General features: G+C 46.4%; 2 protein-coding genes across 6 annotated transcripts in view; both read right to left on the bottom strand.

The window, feature by feature from the left end:
• Positions 1-12,161, bottom strand: part of AUNIP (aurora kinase A and ninein interacting protein) — a 24,305-nt gene that overhangs the window by 7,205 nt on the left and 4,939 nt on the right. Inside the window, exon 2 of one of the 3 annotated variants that reach the window (XM_032495528.1) lies at positions 4,885-4,967. In XM_032495528.1, coding sequence (XP_032351419.1) covers positions 4,885-4,962 — 78 coding nt within the window. In that variant the 5' untranslated portion in view covers positions 4,963-4,967. Of the gene's footprint in view, positions 1-4,431; positions 4,814-4,884; positions 4,968-12,161 lie in introns of those variants that run through there. The other 2 variants (XM_032495530.1, XM_032495529.1) reach the window with 2 other exon arrangements.
• PAQR7 (progestin and adipoQ receptor family member 7) overlaps positions 6,283-12,161 on the bottom strand; it is a 27,281-nt gene continuing 21,402 nt past the window's right edge. For 2 of the 3 annotated variants that reach the window (XM_032495526.1, XM_014563331.2), the window contains one exon: positions 6,283-8,375. In XM_032495526.1, the coding sequence (XP_032351417.1) occupies positions 7,302-8,375 (1,074 nt within the window). In that variant the 3' untranslated portion in view covers positions 6,283-7,301. Of the gene's footprint in view, positions 8,376-8,654; positions 8,741-12,161 lie in introns of those variants that run through there. The other variant, XM_032495527.1, reaches the window with a different exon arrangement.

Consider the following 12,161-nt stretch of genomic DNA (forward strand, 5'->3'; position numbering starts at 1 on the left):
AGCATTCCTGATTCCCACAGGCAGATGTGACCTCTTCCTCTTCTGAACTTGACATTTATCACATGGTATTTCTTGAGTTATACTACAAAATCCTGAGGTCAACATTTGAATCACAAACTTTGCTTTCTATCCTCCACAAAAACAGCTTAATACACACAGTAGGTACTCAATTCAATAAATATTTTAGGAAGAAAGTGGATATACAGGAAGGATACATTCAAGTTTTCTATTTTATATATACCTACTCATTACATTTTCAACATCACCAAAGCTTTCAGAAAAAACTTAAGGCTTTTCTAATACTGTGACCAAGGCTAAGATGAGCTCCTGTCACTGTAAGTTGATGTCACACATGTCAACGAAAAAACAATGCATAAAGCTGCAAATAAGAGTTGGGGAGGGGTGGTCTTAAGAATTGCAATTTGGTAGACACCGATTCTGGTAAAATTGGAATAGTGTTTCAGAGAAGAGAAAGAGTCAGGGGCTTATAAAGACAAAAAGCCATGAGGTTGTTCAAAGTTGCCTGGCAAGAGCTATGTTTGACTCTGATGTGAGTCATGAAATATTTGTCCTTAAGGAATCACAAGTTATTTTAGGGTAGGGTTCCAGTAACTGTAAGAGAAAGGAACAAATCTGACTCCATCTTAGATCTGTTACTTTGACTTTAACCCTGTGCTCTGCTTCCTGTGCTGAGTCATGCTGGTCCTGTACCTTTTGTTAAAGAATGATGCCTACAGCCTGAAATATACAGGATAGCCCATTCTCAAGACCCTGACCTTTAAAAGTATAACACTTTCCCATTCATATAATGAAAAAAAGTTGCAGAATAGAAAATAACATTTGTCTTGTTGGAGGTTTGCAGGAACACCACGACCTGACCTGACCCTATGTAGACAGCTGCAAGAACAAAGGACTCCAACACCAGGAAATTTGCAACAACCAACCACACACTCTCCCCTTTTTAGAATGAAAGGAGCTTGAATTCTAACTTGTGGGAAAATGGTTCTCCAGGACATTAGTCTACCATCTTCTCAGTCTGCCAGCTTTCCGAATAAAGTCGTTATTCCTTGCCCCAACACTTCATCTCCCAATTTACTGGCCTGTCATGCATCAAGCAGAACCAGTTTGGACTCAGTAACGTAAGTAGATAGGCTGTCACGAGTTATTTTAGGGTAAGGGTCCGCTAAGTATCTTGAATTTCTGGCAGATGTTCTGGATGTCTTCGTTAGGACAACAGGTGGTCAAAAGGTCAGATTCCATCCAGGCTGATATGTGCATTAAGTCACATTTCCTTAATGGCCTCCAGCTCCATTTTAGAAAGCTCTCTTAGCAGTACTGACTCCATTTTAACTTTCCTTTCTTATACATAAGGTCTAGAACACAGATAGGAGGGTATACCCACTGAAAACTGAAGATTTTCCTCCTAAAGTAATCTAGTAATAGAAAACTATTTCAAGAATCTTCTCTAGAACCACCTGGCACTGGTTTTTCATCTAAACTTAATGAAAATTCACAAGGATAAATGAACAGCAATTTCTTCTAAGTATCACAACTCCTAAACTAGAGACCTGATTTGACTATATCCACTAACAATACTCTTACAAAGGTGATTCTCACTAATGAGATTTGTCTCACTTAAAGGATGTCATGCATGTCAGAATTAATTGCAGTACAATATTTTAGTACATTTATCATCAGTTTTGCCCTAATAAAGACTATTTATTGAAGATCTGTTTAAACATCCTGCTTGAACTATTTCCAATACAGGAATGGCCACATGTAACCCTCCCAATAGCAGAGATCCATCCCATTAAAGAAAGAGCACCGTGCTCATTTAAATGGTAATGTAGGTGCCTCAACTGAAATGCAATGGAGGGGGAGTCCCCGCTCTGGGACAAATCCCTGAATCCACCTAGTAGATGTCAACTCTGTGAATAAAAGCATTAGATGTGTGTATTTTATACATACACACACACACACACACACACACACACACACACACACACACACTCTGAAGGGGAGCAGGATTTGTCACCCCAAAATAGGCCTGCTTCTTTGACATAAGGATTATTTTAGGCTGATTATTTTTAAGAAACAGCAGACATAGGAAAAGCTCTAAAAACTGCATAATTACCCTTTTATAAGAGACATTTATATTCATAAGGGAAATCTCCATTTGTAAGGAAGTCTTCCTCTCTGTACCAGGAAGAGAAGGATGACTCAGTATCTAGAAACTCTCATCAGTGGAGAAGACAACAACTTAAATCTGCATAACAATTTTACCCTTGTTTACTGTGTTTTTTCCTGGTAACCTCCCGTAACTGACTCCCCACCCTCAACATCTTCTTTTGTCTTTAGCTGAAGATGGTATTTAAGGTGATAATTTTGGCCATATCTGAGAGTTACTGTTTTCCTGGGTCTCTCTCATGTATACAGGAAGTATACATGCTATTAAACTTTTGTTTGATTTTTCTCCTTTTAGTCTGTCTTATATCAACTTAATTGTTAGACAAGCCAAAGGCCCTAGAAAGGAACAAGGGAAATTTTTTCTGCCCCTACAATATACATACACAAAATCAGCCTATACTGTATCTCTTCTCCCAATTTCCAAGCACTATTTCAAGTTATATTTTTAATTTTTTTCTCTATAACCAGCCTCTATTTACTCAGGTACAAATTTCTGGCTCCTAGATGTAAACAGAAATGAAAGGAAGATGCACCTTTAAAGAGTGAGAGACACTGAGGGCTGCAGATAACTGGATCAAACTCACAGCTTTAAAAACATATTTAAGCAACACCTCCCTCCCCCCATGCAAGCCCACATGTAGGTCCTTTATGAGCATAAATATACTTCAGATATATACTTATAAAACCAAGGGCAGTCATCAGTTAGATCCCATGAACTATAACTTGCTTAATAAATAATATCCTATTACCTGAAATAACATACTATAACCTGCCTTCACTGACCAAATTTGCTTTAATTGTACTTACAAACTGAATACCCTCCAAGCCTCACATAGCTTAGACAGTGTATCACAAGATTCCTTTAACCACGCCCTATAGATAACACCTCTGACTTATGGGTCATTATAGTGATGGTTGCTTAAATTGTTTTTCTAGAACATGCAGCTAGTCTTGCCCAGTTCAAACCAGTTGTGACCACCAACCATTCAACTGGGCTGCGAGTGTCAGATAGGTGACATTTTATTGTAAAAGGGCCAAAAACTCCACCCTCAGATCATGCTAACACTGCCATTTTCTGAACATGCGTCCCATGATAAAAGCATGTAACTCAGATATGCCTGCACAGAACACCAATTACTTTACCTTTTTCTTGCTGCCAATCATCCTTCCCCACACCTGAGACCACCCTGCCTCTTTATCTCATAAATATCCCAGGCCCCTTAGTTTCTGGGAGGCAGATGTGAGATTTGTTCTCCCCTCTTTTCACTTAGTTACCTTGTGAATAAACCCCTTCTCTGCAGCAAACCTCAGCATCTTAGCATTTGGCCTACTGTGCATCGGGCAGACAAACCAGGTTTAGTAACACTTACAGAGACCAATGATCCACCAAATATAAATAACTTCAATTTCTACCATCCTGGGTTAGGCCCTTGTTATTTCTTGCCTAAACTTCTGCATTATCCTCCAAATTCCTCCAGCCTACCTTTCAGTGTACCACTTGCTTTCATATAACCACTGTTGGGTTTATCTTCCTAGAGACACCTCCCATTATGTCAGATGCCTTCCATGAATTTCCAACATGGCAAGAGTTTACTCTCCTAATCTCACCTTCTCAATTCCCCTACATATACCCTACACTTTAGCCAAACTAAATTACTCCGTGTGTGTGAAGGAAAAGCCGGGCTGGTCTAACAAGATAACTCACAAGTCTAGGAATGTGAAGGAGAGGCTGGGCTGGTCTAACAAGATAACTCACAAATCTAAGTATCAGAATACTGATCTGAGTTCTACTGGACTAACTTGTAAATCTAAGTTAATTAGTGTTGGTTTGCTGTTCATGTTTTTTTGCTAGCCAGCTGGATTTTCAAAGATATATATCTGGCTTTGGAATGTTGGTTTGCTGCCTCCCTGCCTCCACTTTTGTGATAATGATGCTGCTAAAGCTGTTCCATGCCTATTGGCCGGATACCCCAAGCTTGTACTTTACCCTATAAAACCTCATGCGCACATCTTGGAGGTGCTCAGAGCTTCGGAGCAGAAGCCCCTCTGAGCCCGCCGGCGTAATACATCTGAGTACTCCTACCCTCCGAGTGGTGCTTGTTTCTTGGCTGGCCTGTCGTTTCCGTAACAATACATATAATACATATTAAATACTTAATACAGTATGTGACACCCAGTGGATGCTCAACAAGTATTAGGTCAGATCCCCTTCTCGTCTCGTCTATTTTTTTCCCCTAAAGTTACCTGTTCTGTAGATAGCCGGCAACCTGGCAAGTTGGAAAGAGCGGACCCTCAGGGCGAGAACTTTCCGAGTTTACATACGCACCCACCTTTCCGTATTTCAGCCTCTGCTACCGTCCGGCAGGGACTCTGAGCTCTTGAGGAGTCTGCTCCATTACACTCCTCTGAGCAAATTTTGTCTCCACCCTCTCCCCTCACCTCCAAACATTGCTGCCCAGTCTCTCCATATCCCTCCACAGCCTGCCTGCCTTCCGCCATTTTTTCTTCACACTTCCCAAACCCCATTTTTCAACTTTCTTCAGACTCCAATCTTTCTCTCTCCTGAACTCCCAAAGCTGTTTCGCTCTCGGTCCCGGACTTTACCTCCACCACCTCCAATTCCCCCCAAACTCCTCCCTTCTCATGCCGCCGGGTCCCTAGCCCCTCCCCCCGCCCTCTCTCGCTCCAACGCCCCACCTGCGCTTTTCGCCTCTTCAGCGCCGCCGCGTCCAGCCACACGCCGCAGGCCTCCTCCTCCGGGCCTCTGCGCTTCATGGCCGCTGAGGAGAACAAGCCAACGGGAAACTCTGCTAGCACTCGGGCCTCCTCAGGGAGCCGCCACAACAGACTCCTCAGGAGTTCAGATCTCGCGCCAACGCTGGGGGCGGAGCTACGCCGCGGCCGCCGGGGAGCAGGCACCGCCCCCAACGTCAGCTCCGCCCAGGCCCAAGCTCCGCCCCTTCCCTAAATCCTACGCGACTCCTTAACTACCACCTCAACAGATCTTTTGATGCGTGGAGCGCCTTTACCGTTAGCAGGACCACGTTCTTTCTGGTCTTCTCATTCCGGAATTGTATTCCGGAACTGTGCTGTTTGGATGCGTTCGCGACATTGCACAAGGAATGTGCATTTTCATTTTGCTGAGTTAGTTGCATTTTCTTACTCATAACTACCCTAGCTTCGGGGTTTTCTTCTCTTCGCTGAATCCTCACAAACATCGCAAAAAGAAGGAGAGAAGCCGAGACTCTGGTCCGCCAACTCTAAAGCTGGGGTCCTTAACACTGCCCTAAATGGTTACAGTACACTCGAGTTTATGAATTACTTTTGTAATTCAAAACAAAAAGCTAAGCATAACTATGAAACCACATGGGAGAAGATTTAGAAACGCGTTAAGTAGAATGAAAACTAAAAAGTTGGAGTCAAGAACTAGATTTCAGTCCTGCTTTCAGTGTTTACTGTATGGCCTTGGATTTTAAAGAGGATTATGTAAGATATGTGAAATCTTTGTAAATTCTGAAAGTCCTTCAGAAATGCAAAAATGCTGGCAACCCACCCGTCCTTCTTCCATCCCTAACCACAATCTCCATAGATGTCATACATAAATAACAGAATATTTTAGCAGTGGAGTGACATTTCTTACTCATTCGGAGTTTTTTTTTTCTTCTTATCTGTACTTCCTAATTTTCCCTCACTATTTATATTGCCGTATGCTTGTATGCTATGGAAAAGGTAATGCTACAAACGTTAACGTATAATAGTATTATAAAAGTTAACATATAAGATTCTCCTTGATTGAAAGACAAAAAATGTGATCTTTGTCAAATTATGTATTTTAAATGTATTCTTTTAACTTCTAAAACTTATTTAGTAATAAAACTGACTTCACCTTTCCTACCAAAAAAGAAAAAGTTCACATATATAGTGAATAAGGCCCCAACCCCACCCCCAGGCAAAGAGAAAACAGAAACTGCTCCTTCCTCCCTGTGCCCACCCCCAGCTTCCCCCTGAAAACCTCCTCCAACACCAGGAGCAGGCCCAGGGAGGGCACCAGGGCTCCTTCTCAAGGACAGGAGACGTAAAACAAAGAGGCAGCTGTTATCACAGTTACTTTATTACATCCAGGATATATCAGAGTCCATATCACCCCTAACTCCAGCCCCAGTAAAATCCTCCTTCCATACCTCTTAGCCTTTGGACAGGTTTTTCCCTCTGCCTGGAATGCCCCTCCTCTTCTCCATCTGCAAACTCCTATTCACCCTTGGCAACCCAAGACCCTAAGGGTCCCAAGTAGTGCTAATTATTCCCTCCTCAGTGCTTCCTGAGTTCATTCCGATATTAAAGCCTTTACCATCCTGCATTGATCCACAGGGCCCAGTCAATGATCTGCCTCTGAGCAGAGGCGCAAGACACATTGAATGGATACACACTGAATGTGAACAAGGGAATGAGGAAAGACACTGGGAACAGAATGTGTGGGACATAGAAGCCAGAGCTAGGAGGGTTGGGGCTCACCATCTGGGACAGTGACTGAAGAAGTATGGGACACTGGGTGGGATCCATTTCTATCTGGCACAATCTTCTACCTTGGCGGGGGCTCTCTGGAGCTCCAAAACTCCAGGCTGGGGTTCAAGGAACAGTAAGGTTCTGCACACATTTGGGGTCTGTCCTTTCCCTATGCACCAGTGACATGTGGGTAGAGGGGGGTTGCTGATGCTTCCCCTGTCTCTCAGCTCAGATCTGACTCTGACCTAAATCCCAGCTTCACCCCCTCCCAAATAATCTGGAAGCCCCAAACCAAGGTCTTGGCCCCAGCCAATCTCCCATTCTCACCCCTAGTGAGAGGCAATGAGGGGAGGCAAACCAGAGTAGCCCACATCTTTCTCTTTCTCTCTCTCAGGGCAGGGAGCTGGAGCAGGCCCAGAAGTACACCCCAGCGGCTCCAGCCAATACTCAAATCCAAGGACTGGCCAGTGCCACCTTTGGCAGCTGAGGCATGCACAGAGAGTCACCACAGGCTAGACACAAACAACTTTACCAGGCTTCATTCCCATCTGGAGCCAAGCCCGGACCCTGGCCCCCACTCTACCTCCCTCCCTACCAGCTGCCACCAGCCTTCACTGAGTCTTCTGATCCAGATCGAGTTTGCGCCGTACCAGCTGGCTCAGGAGGAACGCGGTGAGGATGCTGCTGCCTACAGTGAGCAAAAAGAGGCCAGAGAAGTTGTGGGGCCAGCGGGTGTGCAGAGGCTCATAGATGGGTCGCCGGGCCTCGTAGTCCAGTGCCACAGCCTCCAGCTGAGCCAGTGTGCACAGAACCAAGAAGACATGGAAGAGCTGATGGCCCTGCCCAAAGACGTGGCAGCTGCCAGGGAACCAGCGCTCAGGCATGAAGGCCGAGAAGAAAGCAGCAGCTAGCAGAAAAAAGACCACCTGGCATTTGTGGTAGAGAAGAGCTGGGTCGTCCACGGCAGGGTTAGGGGACACGAGGATGCGGTGCGCCACAGGGCTGATGTCCAATGCGTAGGCCAGTGCCGAGGGCACCTCCTGGCAAGTGCGGCCCAACAGGCCGGGCTTCTGGATGTACTTGTTATAGCAGGAGCCAGTGCAGGAAAGCCAGGCAAGAAAGGCGGCCATGGGCAAGAAAATGGCCTGCACTTGGGCATGCCAGGCGGGCTCAATGGCATAGTAAAAGTGTGCCAGGGCGCTGCCAAACTGGTACACAGCCACACCCACATAGTCCAGGAAGAAGAAGCTATAATGCCAGAACTCGGACTTGGCCTGCAGGAGGTGAGCCAAGGCACTGAGGGAGAGGTAGGTGAAGGAGGCGAGGACAATGATAAAGAGAGGCAGGGCGTGCGGGTCTCCCCAGAAGTCCACAGTCCCCACAAAGACGGCCAGCCGCAGCAGCAGCACCAGGGCCGCCAGCAGGTGGGTCCAGACGTTCACCGCCTCATTGTGCTGCTGGAAAAGCGTGCGGAAATAGAAGCGCCAGGTCTGATGCAGCGGCCGGTAGCCCACATAGATGTATGGCTTCCAGAAGAGGGGTGGTACTTCGGCTCGGTCCACCGTGAATACAGGCTCTGGCTGCACAGACGGCTGAGGCTTCTGGTAGTCCTGCCGCAAACTGGTTAGGAGGTGGCTGAGCTTCTGGGCCACCATTGTGGCCATGGCTGTGACCCAGGCAGGGAGCTGGGAAAGGCCAGAGAAAAATCAGGGGGCTGGTGTCCTCACCCTCTTGCCCCAAAAGCAGCAACTAGGGGCTGCACTTCCCAGTTCTTCCTCCCTCTTCCCTACCCCCTTCTCCCTACACTGACTTTAAGAGGAGAGGAGTCATTCTAAGGGAGCCCTCAGCTCTAATTCATGATTGTTTTGCTCCCTGATGTGTCCCAGGTGCCTAGAATGGTGCCTGGCACATGATAGGTGCTCAATAAATGTGTGAGGCATGCGTTATGTAATGAGGCTCACTACCTCAGCCAACTCCATTCCAGTCCAGGCTCCACACAGCAGCCCCCATTGTTTTCTCCTGTGTTCATGCTGCCATCAGTGTTCACCTGGTGGCAACAATGACCTTGGTAAGACACCTGCTGCCTCTACCTTTAGCTCCTTCAGAGTGGCCAGAGTCTCCCACTGACCCTCCATTACCCTACGTGATCTGGTCCCTACTACCTTTTCAAGCCAGATTCCTCAACCATAATGCACTTCATATCCAGCCACAGCCTCAACAAATCCCTGGGTCTGCTGTTTCACAAGCTGATAGCTTTGCACAAGCTGTTCCCTCTACCTGAGACATTTATGTCACCTTGCCTATCTGGCAAACTTCTATACATTTTGTCTGTGATACTTGCCCTGGTTTCCCTGGTCCACCAAACCTCTGGTGATGACCTTCTACTTGAATGCCTACCATCCTTTGACCATTATAACACATCTCATGGGCATTAAATTGTTAATGCAAGCTCCTCCAGGGTCAGCACTTTCTCTTATTATTTTGTGAACCCCTGGTGATTTGCAGGTAGCTGGTGCTCAATGTTGGCTGAGTTAAAAAACAACATAACAGCATTCTGATAATACTTCATACCCTTCAAGGCCCAACTCAAAAAGCCACTTTTCCCCTGAAAGTCCCTAGTAACAACTGATCCTATAAGAACAGCCCTTTCCCTTAGCCACACCCCCACTAAAAAGTTCCCCGCTCCAGCGCTTCCATACTTGCTAACTGCAAATAAATTCAATCTAATGCCTCACTCTGGCATTCAAGACCCATGACCTGCTCCTACCCTCATTTCCCACCTAACCCAAATGTCACACCCTGTGCCAACTTCCTTTCCCTCTACTGAAATCCTTTAATACCAGTATAAGCTGCCATCTCCAGGGGACCTTCTTATTGCCCCCCTCACTTTCCTCTCTGGGAAATCTATAATGGGTTATACAATTTAGCATGTAAATATACTCATTCACTCATTTAGCACATACTTCTGATCCCTTGCTCTGCCTCAGATCCTGTGCTGGGTCCGGGGGAGAACAGAGTGGAAAAGAATTTCATCCCTGCCCTCAGAAACTTCATGATATGAGAGAGGTTATAGAGAGGAAAACAAAGCATAGTAAATGCTTATACAGCACATGTTATTTGCCAGACACTGTCTTAAGCACTTTTGTGCGTGTTTGACTCATTTAAACATCATAATACCCTGTGAGATAGGTATTATCATTAAGCCCATTTTTCAGATAAGGAAACTGAGGCACAGAGAAGTTAAGTACACTGCCTAGGAAGCAACAGAGGTTCGTTCTAAACTCAATTTACAATCTTAACCACTGCCTTAAACTGCCCTTTGCAAGACAAGGTGGCAAGTACTATTAATCATTTCATAATTATATACTGTTCTGCCTGGTACCATTTGCCTAATTCAGGCTTATCATTATTCACTGTATCATTCATTAGGTCAACTATCTATTGAAAAACTAGCAGCTGCCAGACAACTCTCCTCCCTCAAATTCTCCCCAGCAAGCTTATTGGACTCAGCAACCAGATGTAGTCTGTCCATCATTCATCAGATATTTATTGCACCAGTCACTCTAAGAGGCAAGGAGATTGGGGCTGGATAAACCAGTCAAGTTCTCTGCCACCAGCAGGACTATGATCACCCTCAACGCCACCCAATAATTTGCACACAGTCCAGGTAAATGCATAGTGATTGCTATGGAAAGGCAACATCAAGACAAGCCCCCAGCCCTCACTCCTCCCCACCCCCAGCCAGATTTGCATCCCTAAGCTCCTTCTGCATGACAGTTCTGGAGTCATCTCTAGTCTCTGGCCTTTCCTAGTCTAGGAGGGAGGGAGGAGTTAAGTAAGTCATTACACCACTGCATGAGGGATGCTATGACAGGCAGTACAAGACTCTTTTACTTTCTATTCCCAAAGAGCCTGGCAGGTTTAGGAAGCAGACCTTGCTTATAAACTAATTAGTGGGGCCATTTCCATCCAGAGCACAAGAACCCCCCGGCCCACTTGCTGGTTGGGAAGCCAGCACCGGGCTTCTCCTCCCCAAAAGACAAGGCTTCAGCCTCAACGAGGCCTCCGCCCTTGTCTACAGCTTTGTCTTCCCAACTCAGAACCTCAGAGGGCCAGAAAAGACCTCTGAAAACATCTCATGCAGGTCTTTTGTTTTACACTGAGGAAGCAAGAGCCCAGAGGCTGGAAGGCCTTTCCCAGAGTTGCCCAGTGCAGCCAGATTTCCATTCCACCACGTGGGAAAAGACCAGGGACTGATGACATGTGATGGTGCCCTAGTTGCTGAGCCCCTGTGATCTGTTCAGTCTAATACTCCATATCCTACTCTTAGAACTTCGCAAGTCCTAACAGCATGTTAAAGGCTCTGAGAAGTACTGTACCAAAGAAACCTGCTTCACTTTGTTAAACCTACATTTGCTGAGCTTACGTGACCAAGGATTCCTTTCCCAGTAATAATTATATTTTAAAGCTAGCTGAAATGCAGTAAGTATTTACTATATGCTCACTCTTCATAGCCTTGCTGCAATTAATTCTCATAACTAGCCTGTGAGGTAGGTACTATTATGCCCGTTTTGTTGTTGAGGATAGTGAAACTCAGATTAGGAGCTCCTTACCCAAAGTGATACCTACAGAGGGAGAGAGAAGGGGCGGGGGAGGGGAGGGAGAGAGAGATGGAGGCAGGATTTGGCCCCAGCTCTTTGACTGCAGAGCACAGATACTCTCTTGCTGCCCCACCTCCTGTCATACCTATCTGCATCCCAAAGAACTACTTTGGAAAACACTGGTCTAAAGCAGGCAACCAGGTCCTTTCCCATAAATTATTTCCTGAGGCTTCTGACAAGTGACTTGCATCCAGGGACCTCAGTCTCCCCCAGTTACAGCTACCCACTCATGTTGCACCAGTGAAGCTCACAGCTCCTCCTCAGGTGGTCGATAGCTCACTCCCCCAGGGGAGCCCTTCACCTCCCCCAGACACAGTGGGCCCTAAGCGCAGAACCCAGAGACCACATACTGGGATGGCAGCAGTCAAGCCACCCTATTTACTTTCGACCTCAGCCAGCGGCCCTGTTCAATTTGAATAGGTCTATTTTCAGAATTAGTTCCCATCTCCTGACTCCATGGAAAGGGGCCCTGGATCCAGGGGAAAGGAGCAAGGGCAGGGGTCTAGCATGAGCTGGAAGGATGAGAGTGGGTATCCAGAGGGCACCCTCGGGGCATACTCTGAGTAGTCTGCCTCGAGGCTGCCAGAACCAGGCATCCCACCCAAGTCCAGGACACTTCCATGGCCCCCCTCCAAGCCTCCTTAATTGCACTGGTTACCTAGGGGTTTCTCTTGAACCTGGGGGCTGATGACCTGCTGTGGAAGAGGGCAAATTCGCCAGATGCCAAGCACTGGGTGGCACTTCCACAGGTGAGGGTCACTAGGGGCGGGGCTTCCAGGGACTGTAGGTGTCTTGTGTGATGTCACCAGA

The sequence above is a fragment of the Camelus ferus genome, chromosome 13 (assembly GCF_009834535.1).
Source record: "Camelus ferus isolate YT-003-E chromosome 13, BCGSAC_Cfer_1.0, whole genome shotgun sequence".
In the NCBI taxonomy this organism is placed as follows: Eukaryota; Metazoa; Chordata; class Mammalia; order Artiodactyla; family Camelidae; genus Camelus; species Camelus ferus.